General features: G+C 38.9%; 2 protein-coding genes and 1 long non-coding RNA gene across 3 annotated transcripts; 2 read left to right on the plus strand and 1 right to left on the minus strand.

Annotated features, from left to right (window-relative positions):
- Window positions 1-7,188: 7,188 nt before the first annotated feature.
- LOC139354403 (uncharacterized) lies at window positions 7,189-8,319 on the minus strand. Its single transcript, XM_070998631.1, has one exon. The coding sequence runs from the start codon at window positions 8,317-8,319 to the stop codon at window positions 7,189-7,191; it is 1,131 nt and encodes a 376-aa protein (XP_070854732.1).
- Window positions 8,320-10,427: 2,108 nt separating this feature from the next.
- Window positions 10,428-10,982, plus strand: LOC139354404 (uncharacterized). The gene has a single exon (XM_070998632.1). The coding sequence runs from the start codon at window positions 10,428-10,430 to the stop codon at window positions 10,980-10,982; it is 555 nt and encodes a 184-aa protein (XP_070854733.1).
- Window positions 10,983-11,627: 645 nt separating this feature from the next.
- On the plus strand, window positions 11,628-13,607 carry LOC139354259 (uncharacterized). Its single transcript, XR_011605404.1, has 2 exons — window positions 11,628-13,175; window positions 13,242-13,607. It is a non-coding gene; the product is annotated as an uncharacterized lncRNA (long non-coding RNA).
- Window positions 13,608-14,278: the final 671 nt, after the last annotated feature.

Raw genomic sequence — 14,278 nt, forward strand, 5'->3', positions numbered from 1 at the left:
GCTTTTGCGACAGTGCTCGTACTTTTATTGGCAATTGAAATGACAATTAAATATTTTGTTAAATCACATATAAGTGTGACAGCATATTCGTTACTATTATCTGATTTTGGTAGTGGACCAATTGTGTCTACTATCCCTTTGTCGAAAGCATTTATCGGAATGTCTGTGATTATCACAGGAGTCTTTGTATGTGTTTTCACTTTTGATTTTTGGCATTTTTGACATTTTTTTATGTATTTGGTAATATATCGGGTCAAACCTTTCCAATAATAATCTCTTTTGACCTTGGCCAAGGTTTTAGTTATGCCACTGTGACCTCCTTGTACTGGATCGTTGTGAAATATAGATTACGGTCACCGGGTTGAGTAGCGCTACTCTCAATGATTTCAGTGTCTTTTCGCCCATTTTTTTAAAATCATCTATTGAAACTTGTTCAAAGATTTTTTCCCACGGTGCCAATTTTAATTGGCTGATTTAATATATACAGGCTTGCTTTTCAAGCCTTTGGAAGAACTGACCTAAGTCTAGAATTCCATTGGTGAATAAATCGCTAACATTATATCTTGCAGTAATTTGTTTTCCATGTTTGAAGAAACAGGTTACGTGCAAGGTTACTTCTTTACGTTCTTCGTAATTATTGATGACTCCGAATACGTTGGGCTTTGAAGCTTTTTCTATAGATTGCCTAGGCAACTTCATTTCATTTTCTCCTGCGTAGGATTTCTGTCTACTTTGATATTGTTAAAATATACCAAATTTAAGTTTACATACATCGATAAGAACTCATTGTTCTCATCCCTAATCGTGTAGTTCTCTAAGTCCTTGCCACCAGCGGTTGTGTCGCATGTATTACTGAATAGTATATATATATTATAATCTTACTATTCGATCCCTCGTCTGATTTACATCAGGTTATGATCCCAGAACGCTTAAGCTGCGCGTTTAAGCGCAAGTAAAAATAAAGTGGATAATTTGTGAAACACCAAATTGATTGTATCAGAAAAACGAAACTGAAAATTTATTTAACAATAATTTGCAACGACGAAGAATAGAAAGAGGCAAAGACGGATAAAGACGCCACAAAAACTTTCGGGAACAATGAAACAGAAAAAATCGTAGGACACAAATAAAAAATGAGTTTCGCAAACATTAAAATAGATCCCCTCGGAAGGGAAAATTATGATACGTGGAAAATACAAATCCTAGCTCTTTTAATTAAGAACGATGTGTGGAAATACGTGAGTGGTCAGTCTAGTGGGCCAACAGATTCCCAAGAAAAAGCCTTGGAGTGGGACATAAATGTTCTATCCATTTCTTCATCTGAGTTGAGGCAGGTGAGGAACTGCGAATCATCGAGACAGTTATGGGAAAAACTAGAAAGCATATACCAGTCAAAAGGTCCAGCGCATAAGGCACATTTGTTGAAATCGCTTATATTGCAAAAAATGAAAAATGGAGACGATATGCACAGTCCCTTGCAAAGGTTTTTGTCAATCTTGACAAATCGTGAAATGGACATGCAAGTAATGGATGATCTCGTGACGATCCAGCTGCTGTACAGTGTTCCTGAGGAATACGAACACTTTAGAGTAGCCATTGAAACACAGGACAATATACCTGAGCCAGAAGTGTTGAAAACCAAAATGATGGAAGAATATGAGGCGCGTAAAAGGAACAACATTGAATTGGTTCACGATGCCATGTTTACGCGGAAAAATTATAAATTCCCTCCAAATGCAAATACAAACTTTAAATTCAAGTGCTTCAATTGCGAGAAAATAGGGCACAAGGCCAAAGATTGTAAGGGAGGCAATCAAAAACAGCGTGAATGCAAAAGCGAACCAAAAAGCAACAGTGCGGTCGCCATGCAGGTGTTTGCAGACGAAGGACAGTCGTGTCTCGATTCAGGTGCAACATCGCACATGTGCTTTCAAAAGGAGATATTCGAAAACATTAAAAGTGAATCGCTAAACCTAAAATTTGCAAACGATGCATCCGTTCCAGTTGTCGGCAGTGAAAAAGTACTCCTTGAAACTTCGATCGTGACGGCAAGCCTAGAAGACTCTCAATACGTACCACAACTTCGGGCAAATTTAATGTCAGGGTCAAATATTACAGATCACGGTTTTGAAGTCACTTTTCGTCGAGACGGTGCCGTTATATCTGACGCACAGACTGGTAAAAGGATCGCAACAGCATCTCGTAAATCCAATCTGTAGTTCATAAATCAATGCCGTGAAAAATGCAACACAGTGAGTACCGTATGCGAGGACAGTGACCTACAGAAATGGCATGAAGTATCGGGACACATAAACGAAGTTGACTTAAAAAGTATGATTCGAAACGAAAAAGTGATTGGCATAAAACTGAATCTTAACGAGAACATGAAAAGCTGTGAAATTTGCATTCAGGGGAAGCAATCGAAAAAACCATTCACGAAGTCGGACTCAAAATCAAGTGATCTACTAGAGTTAGTACACTCAGACGTTTGTGGACCAATGCGGGTCAAGTCGCACGGAAGTTCCAGATACTTCGTAACATTCATCGACGATAAAACCAGGTGGTGCGAAATATATTTTCTAAAACAGAAAAGCGAAGTCATAGAAAAGTTCAAAGAGTATATGCACCTCGTCGAAAATCAAACTGGCAGAAAAATCAAAACGCTGCGTACAGACAATGGTAAGGAATACGTAAAGACCGAGTTTTCCACTTTTCTCAAAGAAAAGGGCATTAAGCATGAACTTACAAACGACTACACGCCGTAACAAAATGGAGTTGCCGAACGCTAAAACTGAACTTTAGTTGAGATGGGTCGGTGCATGATGCTTCAGAGCGGATTACCTCCAAGTTTCTGGGCAGAATCTATTCTAACTGCGAACCACGTCATAAACAGAGTCACGACCCGGAGCCTAAATGGCGAAATACCATACAACTTGTGGACTGGAAAGAAACCAACGCTCACATATCTAAAAGTATTTGGAACCGTAAAAATGTATATTTATAGGGTACGAGCCGCTAACAAAAGGATATCGACTTTGGTGTCCAGCTGAAAGGAAGACTTACAAAAGCCGAGATGTAAGGTTCCTTGACAATTTTGAAGAAGATAACCAATATGAGGATTTTGTTGAACAAGAATGTACTGAAAATCCTAAAATCGAAATTAGTCTTCTTCAAGTTCCACCTACAGCAGAACCAGAATCTTCGCCCAAATTTGAAAACAAACCAGAAGTCCCAGATATGGTAGTGCCCAGACCGGAAACTCCCGCATCTCGCACTAGTCACAACCAAAAGGAGAGGACGAGGTCGCCCCAGGAAACGGCAAATAACTATGAAAGAGAGTGCTCCAGAGGATGTCCTAGGAGAAAACAGCGCATTTCTCAGTGAGCAGAGCGATCCAAAAGATGCAAGAGAGGCACTCTCTTGCCCGGATAGTGAGGAATGGAAGGCAGCCATGCTTCAAAAATACCACCCTTTGAACAAGAACGAGACGTGGACTCTGGTAGATCGACCTACAAACACGGAAATCATCAAGACAAAGTGGGTTCTGCGAACAAAACGACATGCTAACGGTCAAATCGAAAGGCGAAAGGCAAGACTTGTCGCCAAGGGACTTGCGCAGACACCCGGTGTAAGCTACGGCGAAACTTACGCGCCCGTGGCACGCATGAACTCCATTCGAATGCTTATGCCCCTATCAGTTGAGCTCGGAATGCAAATCCAACAGTTGGATTTCATCAGCGCATACCTCAACGGCGAAATAACCGAAGACGTCTACCTAAAAATTCCAAAAGAATTTGAAACGATCCTAAGTAACGACGACCACAAAAAGTATGCTTCAAATAAAGTCTGCAAAATACGCAAGGCGCTGTATGGTCTCAAACAGTCTGGAAGGCAATGGTATCGAAAGCTTGACGAAAAGCTACAGAGCTTGGGACTACAGCCGCTAAGTTCTGATCCTTGTGTGTACTTCATAAATAAAACGAGCATGTCGTTTTTAATTAATCGTATTAATTTACGTAGATGACTTCGAATGACGTCGAATGACGAAAGTGCACTTACAGAATTAAAATCAAAGCTTGCAGGCATGTTCGATATGAAGGACATGGGATTGCTGAAGTATTGCCTTGGGATTGAGTTCGAACAGAACCTTGAGAAGCACGAAATCAAAATGCATCAGTGTTATGCAAAAGAGGTCATCAAACGGTTTGGCGTGGAAAACTCCAATACAGTGTCAACACCATTGGCCGCAAATGAGAAATTATCAAAAGATATGGCGTCGAATGATCAAGAAGAATCTCCTGAAATTAAGGACCTGCCGTATCAAAGGCTCATTGATGTATCTGGCAGTATGCACCAGGCCAGACATTTCCCATGCAGTAAGTTTACTAAGCCAATTTAACAGTAACTTTACTCAACAGCATTGGACAGCAGCAAAGAGGGTCCTCCGATATCTCAAGGCAAGTACAAAAAGAGGACTCACATTCAAAAAGACTGGCAAGAATCTTTTTGGCTATGCGGATGCCGATTGGGGATCAAACATCGACGACAGACGATCATTCACAGGCTTTGCATTTATGTTTGTCCTGGAAACAGCGCACAGTGATACTCTCAACGACCGAAGCCGAGTACATGGCTATATCCGATGTTGCGAAGGAAGTCGTTAATCTAAAGTTGTTCCTGAAGAAAACTTTAGGTACGCAGGACGTTGTCGTGATCTTTAACGATAATCAAGGCGCAGGTGACCTGACCCGAAATCCAGTATTCCACAACAGTACAAAGCTGTGGATATTCGTCACCACTTCATTAGAGAGCTGGTTGAAAACAATGAAGTAATCGTAGAATACATCCCGACTGAGAAGATGCGTGCCGATGAATTGACAATAGGTTTATCTACATCAAAACACAACGAATGTATAATTGGTTTGGGTATGACTACTATGTAAAACATGAAAATTGTTCAACATAATTATGAGGGGAAGTGTTAAAATATACCAAATTTAAGTTTACATATATCGATAAGAACTCATTGTACTCATCCCTAATAGTGTAGTTCTCTAAGTCTTTGCCACCAGCGGTCGAATACTGAATAAAGTATATATATATCTTACTACTCGATCCCTCGTCTGATTTACATCAGATATCTTGCAGTGACTTTATTTATATGTCTTTTAGCTCTTCGATGGTTATTCTCGATAACGCATTTGCCACGTAATTTTCTTTACCCTTTAGATCTACAGTGAAGTTGTACTCTTCTAATTCAAGACTCGGTACGTAAGTGGTCTGTGATCTGTTTTGACAGTGAAGTGTCTACCATAAATATATGGTCTGAAGTGTGTTATTGCCCAATGAATAGCTGTAAGTTATTGTTCCGTTGTACTTTTGTTACTTTCACCCTTTGTAAACGATCTTGATGCGTATGCAACTGGGAGTTGGAGTCGATTTTTGTTTTGAGTTTAAACTGCGTCACAAGCTTGCTTACTAGCATCTGTTATTATGCAAAATTCTTTTCTGAAATCTGGGTATTGTAACAATGTTGGTTCTATTAAAGCCGATTAAAGACGTTCGAACGCATGCTGGCAGTCAGCTGTCCATTCAAAGTTTACATTTTTTTTTGCATAACTTAGTTATGTGACGAGAATAGTCGGCAAAGTGGTTTATGAAACGTCTGTAATAATTGCAGAATGCAACAAATCTTCTAGCGCTGTCCGCACCGTGTGGGACTGGATAATTTTTTATGACGTCGTATTTTTTGTCATCGGGTAAGATTCCTTTATCAGTGCCTTTATGTCCTAGAAATGTGACTTCATGCGTGAAAAATTATAATTTTTTAGGATGTAACTTGAGGTTGAATTTCCTAATTTTTTCAAAAACATCGGTTAAGTTTTTAAGCATATGTTTTTCGGAACAAATAGACTATTAGATCATACATGTAAAGGAATGCTTGAAAAGGATCTAGTCCAGAGAATACTATAGTCATCATTCTCTGAAAACAGTTTGGCGCTATTTTGAAGCCGAATGGTAATCGCCATTGCTTGTTGAGAAGGACGTTATATCTCTAGAGCTTTTTTCAAGCTCGATTTAGTGAAATCCTGACATAAGGTCGAGGCAAGAAAAATATTTTGCTCTACCTAGTTGGTCTAAAACGTCATTAATTCTAGGTAGTTATCAGAACTTATCAGACAATAGTTTTTTATTGATCTGACGATAGTCAATTACTAATCGCCATTTATTTTTATCTGAGTCCAGGATGGACTTTTTCGGAACCAATAAGAGTGGGCTGTTATATGCAGATACAGATGGTTCCACAATTTTATCTTTTATTAATTTTTGTACCTGGGCTTGGACTTTTGCTTTTTGACTGTGGGGACTTCTGTAGTTCTTGATATAAACCGGTTCTTTATCCTTCAATCTTAGCTTTTGTTTATAAAAATTATTTGTACTCAACGAGTACAATCCAAATACTTCGCTATGTTGTGTGCAAGTTATCCAGCTCATGATCCCAATCCTTACCCAATTTATAAACAAACTCTTTATATACAATTCTTAGCTGAGAGCGCCTTCCAGCTCGAGCGCCCAGCCGCCTTACCCAAGTCGTAAACAATTTCTTATAAACAATTCTCAGCTGTGAACAAATAGTATATATGTGTATCCGCCAGCTGCAGATCCTTAAATTCCTCGAGTGTCGATGCGTCGATATTTTGGCGTTCCAGAGATGAGGTGATTCTGCCTAGCACGTGGGCATAGACAACCAAACGATCATCGGATATGCGAGACTTAATTTGCAGCGTGCTGCATCCCCTTGTCGTGTCTGCTTTTACCGAAGAGATTCCTGTAACCAAAATGGGTGATGCCGACCGTGTCAATCCGAGAGCTTGCATGCAACGCTCAGATACATAAGACAGCTCTGATCCTGTGTCTAATAGAAGACGGGATGTTACGTGGTCACCTTTTGCGTTTTTAACATACACCATAGCAGTTGGTAATATGCTTCGTTTGAATTCCGTTAGATGTGTAGATTTTGCAGTGCCATGTGCTCATACAATCTTTGGGGTGCCCGCTCCTTGGGCCAAATGACTGAGTGTCACTGAGTTTGTGTTAGACGCGCTTAAGTTTTGCTCGTCACCCTCCGCTATCTGGGCAAGATTCCCACTAGCCTGTGGATTCGGTTGCATATGAAGAAGAGGGTGATTACTTGTATGTTGACTTGCACCTGTTGACCCCATGACCAGGTCGCAAGCAGTTGTAGCATAGTGATTTCTCTTTCACAAATGATCGCCTCTGCAGTCCAGACATATCCAGAAACGGCTGACAGCCATATAGAGTGTGTTCTGTAGAACTACATTTGGTGCAGCCACCACTTTCAACCGCAACCATCGATTGTGTGATCCTTTTTCGTTTTTCAGGATGTTTTGTTGAATTGCTTCCAGTCGCAAGCTCCCTTTTACTCAGCTCCAGTTCCTCGCAGCGAAAACCGAGAAACTTGAAGAGCTCCTCTAGAGTGGGTGAATCTGTCTCCATGCTGCGCTCAATCCACCTGCGCCGTGTGTCAGCGTCAAGTTTCTCTAGGGCTAGATAGATGATCCAACAATCGCGTCCGGTCTGATTCACCATATCCAATCCACGAATAATTTCGTTTGCTCCGTCCGAAACCTTCCGTAGAACAGTTGCATCGATCCTTGTAGTTGCTGGCAGGCTCATAAACTGTTCCAAAAACGAGTTTACAATGTGCCATGGACGATTGTATCTTTCCTTAAGACGTTCCCATGCAGCGTTGTAAGCCGTGCCCGTAATTGCCAAGTGTCGAACCAAGTTGGCAGCTTCATCAACGAGAAGTGTTTTTAAGTGATGGAACTTCTGGGTGTTGGACAAATGCCGTTTGTTATAAATTGTGCTTTCATATATGTCTTGAAAGGATGGTCCCTCTGTATAGTTGCCAAAGAACCGTTTGATTTGAATTTTAGGCAATTCGCTCAGATTTGAATTCGCTATGAGTACCGAGTTCCGAGAACTCGCTAATGTGACGTCATCACCAACATGATCAGGCCTGTTCGGTATGCTCTGACTTACAGCAAGTCGCTCCAATAGTTGTTGGTTTTGTTGCAGCAAGTTCAAGATTGCATCATTGTTTGAATGTAGCCCGTTGCTGCCACTCGCACTGCTTGTAGATGTCCCCGGTTGTAGATCATTACTCCTTTCCTTGAGAATAGCGCTTGCCCTTAGGTATTTTTCTTCGTAGACCGCATTGTCGATCTCCGGATCGACATAGCCTTCCACTTCCTCGTGAAGCGCAATGCAATCGCTAAACTGGTTGAACTCCATCCAAACTTCATTTAGAAGCTCTATCCGTGTGACGATCTCTGTGTGTGTAGCTATCTCCGTTTGTTCAGCCCATGCCAAGACACGTGTTATGTTGGACTTAAGTCTTTTCACTAATGATTTTAATTGTTCCATTGCAAACAATTACAATGAGCATCAAAGCACTCCAAAACTTTCCAAAAATCCGGAACGATGGACCAGCAATATGGTTAGAAATATAAACGACTTGGATGTGTGGACTGTATGTAATTTTTATTCTTGCCAGTTGCGAAGCCTCTTTGATACGAATTTCACAAAAAGACGCCGTCGTAGCAGCGTTGCCAGAAACGAAAAAAAGTATATATATATATAGGATTTCTGTTACATAAGATAGAGATGGCATTATGCGCCAAATGATGAGAGGTTATTAAAGACTGCAACCGTTCAGGACTCTGTGACTTCTCTCTACTGTTCCAACTGTCTGGTGGTGGTGGATGTTATATTTTTAATTTTTAAATATTTGCACAAGTCGTTTAAAATTGAATTTGTATATTCGGATCCCATGTCCAAAATGAACGTCTTCATTGGACCATACCTTAATATAAAAGATTCTAAAATAGCTTTTGCGACAGTGCTTGTACTTTTATTGGCAATTGAAATGACAATTAAATATTTTGTTAAATCACATATAAGTGTGACTGCATATTCGTTACTATTATCTGATTTTGGTAGTGGACCAATTGTGTCTACTATCCCTTTGTCGAAAGCATTTATTAGAATGTCTGTGATTGTCACAGGAGTCTTTTTATGTGTTTTCACTTTTGATTTTTGGCATTTTTGACATTTTTTTATGTATTTGGTAATATATCGGGTCAAACCTTTCCAATAATAATCTCTTTTGACCTTGGCCAAGGTTTTAGTTATGCCACTGTGACCTCCTTGTACTGGATCGTTGTGAAATATAGATTACGGTCACCGGGTTGAGTAGCGCTACTCTCAATGATTTCAGTGTCTTTTCGCCCATTTTTTTAAAATCATCTATTGAAACTTGTTCAAAGATTTTTTCCCACGGTGCCAATTTTAATTGGCTGATTTAATATATACAGGCTTGCTTTTCAAGCCTTTGGAAGAACTGACCTAAGTCAAGAATTCCATTGGTGAATAAATCGCTAACATTATATCTTGCAGTAATTTGTTTTCCATGTTTGAAGAAACCGGTTATGTGCAAGGTAACTTCTTTACGTTCTTCGTAATTATTGATGACTCCGAATACGTTGGGCTTTGAAGCTTTTTCTATAGATTGCCTAGGCAACTTCATTTCATTTTCTCCTGCGTAGGATTTCTGTCTACTTTGATATTGTTAAAATATACCAAATTTAAGATTACATACATCGATAAGAACTCATTGTACTCATCCCTAATCGTGTAGTTCTCTAAGTCTTTGCCACCAGCGGTTGTGTCGCGTGTATTACTGAATAAAGTATATATATATTATAATCTTACTATTCGATCCCTCGTCTGATTTACATCAGGTTATGATCCCAGAACGCTTAAGCTGCGCGTTTAAGCGCAAGTAAAAATAAAGTGGATAATTTGTGAAACACCAAATTGATTGTATCAGAAAAACGAAACTGAAAATTTATTTAACAATAATTTGCAACAACGAAGAATAGAAAGAGGCAAAGACGGATAAAGACGCAACAACAACTTTCGGGAACAATGAAACAGAAAAAATCGTAGGACACAAATAAAAAATGAGTTTCGCAAACATTAAAATAGATCCCCTCGGAAGGGAAAATTATGATACGTGGAAAATACAAATCCTAGCTCTTTTAATTAAGAACGATGTGTGGAAATACGTGAGTGGTCAGTCTAGTGGGCCAACAGATTCCCAAGAAAAAGCCTTGGAGTGGGACATAAATGTTCTATCCATTTCTTCATCTGAGTTGAGGCAGGTAAAGAACTGCGAATCATCGAGACAGTTATGGGAAAAACTAGAAAGCATATACCAGTCAAAAGGTCCAGCGCATAAGGCACATTTGTTGAAATCGCTTATATTGCAAAAAATGAAAAATGGAGACGATATGCACAGTCCCTTGCAAAGGTTTTTGTCAATCTTGACAAATCGTGAAATGGACATGCAAGTAATGGATGATCTCGTGACGATCCAGCTGCTGTACAGTGTTCCTGAGGAATACGAACACTTTAGAGTCGCCATTGAAACACAGGACAATATACCTGAACCAGAAGTGTTGAAAACCAAAATGATGGAAGAATATGAGGCGCGTAAAAGGAACAACATTGAATTGGATCACGATGCCATGTTTACGCGGAAAAATTATAAATTCCCTCCAAATGCCAATACAAACTTTAAATTCAAGTGCTTCAATTGCGAGAAAATAGGGCACAGGGCCAAAGATTGTAAGGGAGGCAATCAAAAAGAGAGTGAATGCAACGGCGAACCGAAAAGTAACAGTGCGGTCGCCATGCAGGTGTTTGCAGACGAAGGACAGTCGTGTCTCGATTCAGGTGCAACATCGCACATGTGCTTTCAAAAGGAGATATTCGAAAACATTAAAAGTGAATCGCTAAACCTAAAATTAGCAAACGATGCATCCGCTCCAGTTGTCGGCAGTGAAAAAGTACTCCTTGAAACTTCGATCGTGACGGCAAGGATCGTTACTTAGGATTGAGTTCGAACAGAACCTTAGTAGGGTGTATTTGTATGTTCTGGATAAAACGGTGGTGTATTTGTATGCTCTGGATAAATTTGTATTGTATGTTCTGACTCACTGTTTCGCTGGTGCGGGGGCGCTTATCGCTTGCGTAAGTTGTTGTTGTGGAAGTTGCTAGGGCCGCGCTCAATCCCCCTCCCACTCCCCCTCCCAGTTCCCCTCCCGCTTGTCCTCCCGCTTGTCCTCCCGCTTGTCCTGGTGCTTGACCCTCTGGGGGGTTGCGCTCACTCCCCCTCCCACTTCCCCTCCCACTCCCCCTCCCCCTCCCCCTCCCCCTCCCCCTCCCCCTCCCCCTCCCCCTCCCCCTCCCCCTCCCCCTCCCCCTCCCCCTCCCCCTCCCCCTCCCCCTCCCCCTCCCCCTCCCCCTCCCCCTCCCCCTTCCACTTTCCCTCCCGCTTGTCCTCGGACTCTCACTCTCGTTTGCGATAGCGTCCACTCCGCCCTCCCACTTGTTCTCTCACTCTCGTTTTAAAAGTTATGTATGTATATATTGTTATCGTGAAACATTGTTGTGTGTATATATATATATTGCTGTTATCGCTTTCCACATGTATTTATTTTATTGAAATGTACTACATAAGTATTTTATCTCTCTTTCTTTTCAGATTTTTTTCGTCTCGCAAACTGGTATAAATATGAGATGTATAGTACTGGGGTAATTCAGAAAGCAGAAGTCAAATTCAGAGCAAGAACTCACTTACACTATTTGAAGAGTCCTTCATCATCAGCATTATAAGCAGCAGCAGCAGCAGCAGCAAATATGTCTGACTTTGGAGAACAGTTTAACGAGCTTGGGGCCGTCTCTCTGCCCCCAATAAAGAGTGTTAAGGCTCTCCCGTTTGACACACCGATTGTGATAAAGAACGCTGAAGTGAAGCAGACACGCTTCGGTGCTAAAATTATGCTCACATTTGAAGATTTTGTGGTGTTCTTACCAGAACGCTTTAGTACTCTGTCATCGCAAGCTGTGGAGCACATGGCGACGGGGGGCTACAAGCTAGTCAAACTTAAATCAGAAGGAGATAATTATATTTTAAATTTTTGTAACGAATAAGAAAAAAATAAAATAAACTTTTTTTATAAATATTTAAAACAAAACAAAACAAAAACAAAAATGGGTGATGCTTTACATAACAATAACAATCCTGGGCCTAGTAACACAAATCCTGTCGCTAGTGAAATACGATATTGTGATGTCTGTAATCTAAATGTTGCTAAAATTAGTTGGTCGCATCACTTACGCACCAACTTGCATAAACAATTATCTGGTGCGCAAATAAGTGATAACTTGCGGTGTATAAGAAGTGCATTTCGGAATCGTATTGAAACTTATATAATCACAAATCCAAATAAAGAATGCTTGGATATCAATTTATTTCAACAATCAATCAAAGAACAAGTGATCACTCTACTCCAAGAAGCTCAAAAAAAACACGTCAATATCAAATTTAATTTTGAACAATTCTGTAATTATGTTTTGATTAAAGAGAGTGAAGATCATTGTGAAATCAATCTAAAGTCATTTCAAACAAAAATGCAAGTCTTAAATCAAACAATGAGTCAGACTGAAAATCTAAATGAAATAATCAAAAATTTAAATGACTATATAAAAAGTGAGATGAGCGAGTTTCAAGAACGAGACAGTGGTTGGTCCCTAATTGAAATAGTTCATTTAGAAGTTAATATAAATAAATATCAGCTAATAAAGGGCTCGAATTTCATTGGTTTACCAAGAGAAATAGTAAACAGAAAAGCCTGCATCAACGTGCAAAATAGAGACGAATATTGTTTTAAATGGGCATTAATATCGGCTTTTGTGAAATTACCTTGTAATAAGAATCTACCCAATCAATATAAACGTAAAGGCATTTACAACATTGGATCGGATATAATAAATATAAATAATAAATCATTAAATTTTAGTGGATTAAAATTCCCCACACCGGTCGACAGCATAAAAATATTTGAAGAAAATAATCCTGAAATTAGTATAACTGTGTTGGGTGTAGACAGCGATGAAAAGACAATTATCGGTCCATATTATTTAACTAATAATAAAACTGACAACGTTTTACACACTATATATCTACTACTTCTCGAGAAGGATGACAAATATCACTATGCTTGGATTAAAAATATTTCCAAGTAAGTATTAAATTAGAAAATTAAAAAATAAAAAAAATTATATTTATTTCTTTGATTCTCCATTAGATTACTTCGCAAACAAATAACGAAAAGTACGAGGAAGATTCATCTATGCAATGGCTGTTTTCTACATTTCTACGATAGCGACAAACTGGAACGACATATTATGGAGTGTAATAGAATTATAACTGAGATGCCTACAAATGAAACGGCGACTTTAAGATTTAAAAATTTTAAAAATCAATTAGATGTTCCTTTTGTAGCATATGCTGATTTTGAGTGTATTTTAGAAGGGATGAATCTGAAAACTTCGGATAACATAAATTTGATTCAAAAGCACATACCGTATGCATATAGTTATTATATAAAGTGTTCATTTGACAATAGTTTGGATATATATCGAATATATTATGGTGAAGATTGTGCAACACATTTTGTTGAGAGCATATATAATGATTGTTTAGTGTTATATCAAAATCACTTAAATGTAACGATACCCTTATATCCGCTATCAATGGAGCAACAAAAAGTAATTGACTTAGAACAAAATTGTAGTATATGTGGTAATATATTAACTGAACAATCTAAAAGAGTTCTAGACCATTGTCACTTAACAGGCAAATATAGAGGTGTAGCACATAATAATTGCAATTTAAACTATAAATTAGCAAAATTTTTCCCAATATTTTTCCATAATCTCTCGGTGATATTTCTATAATTCCGCTAAACAAAGAGTTTTATATTTCGATCTCAAAGAAAATTTATATAAATCCCAATGAAACGTTAGAACTTCGATTTTTAGATTCATTTAGATTTATGCCTTCCAGTTTAGACAGCTTAGCCAGTTATTTAAAAGAAGAAAATCTAACCACAATAAAGTCATTTTTCACGGACCCGAACAAATTTCAAATGGTTAAACGTAAAGGCATATTTCCGTATAGCTATTTAAATTCAGTTGAACGCTTGTCAGATACACAATTACCGTTGCGTGAAAATTTTTATAACCAATTAACTGATAGACACTGTTCTGAAGAGAGTTATCAGCACGCTCAAAACGTTTGGAATGCCTTCGAGTGCACAAATTTATTAGATTATTTATTATT

Source organism: Drosophila suzukii, assembly GCF_043229965.1.
Source record: "Drosophila suzukii chromosome 2 unlocalized genomic scaffold, CBGP_Dsuzu_IsoJpt1.0 scf_2c, whole genome shotgun sequence".
NCBI lineage: Eukaryota > Metazoa > Arthropoda > Insecta > Diptera > Drosophilidae > Drosophila > Drosophila suzukii.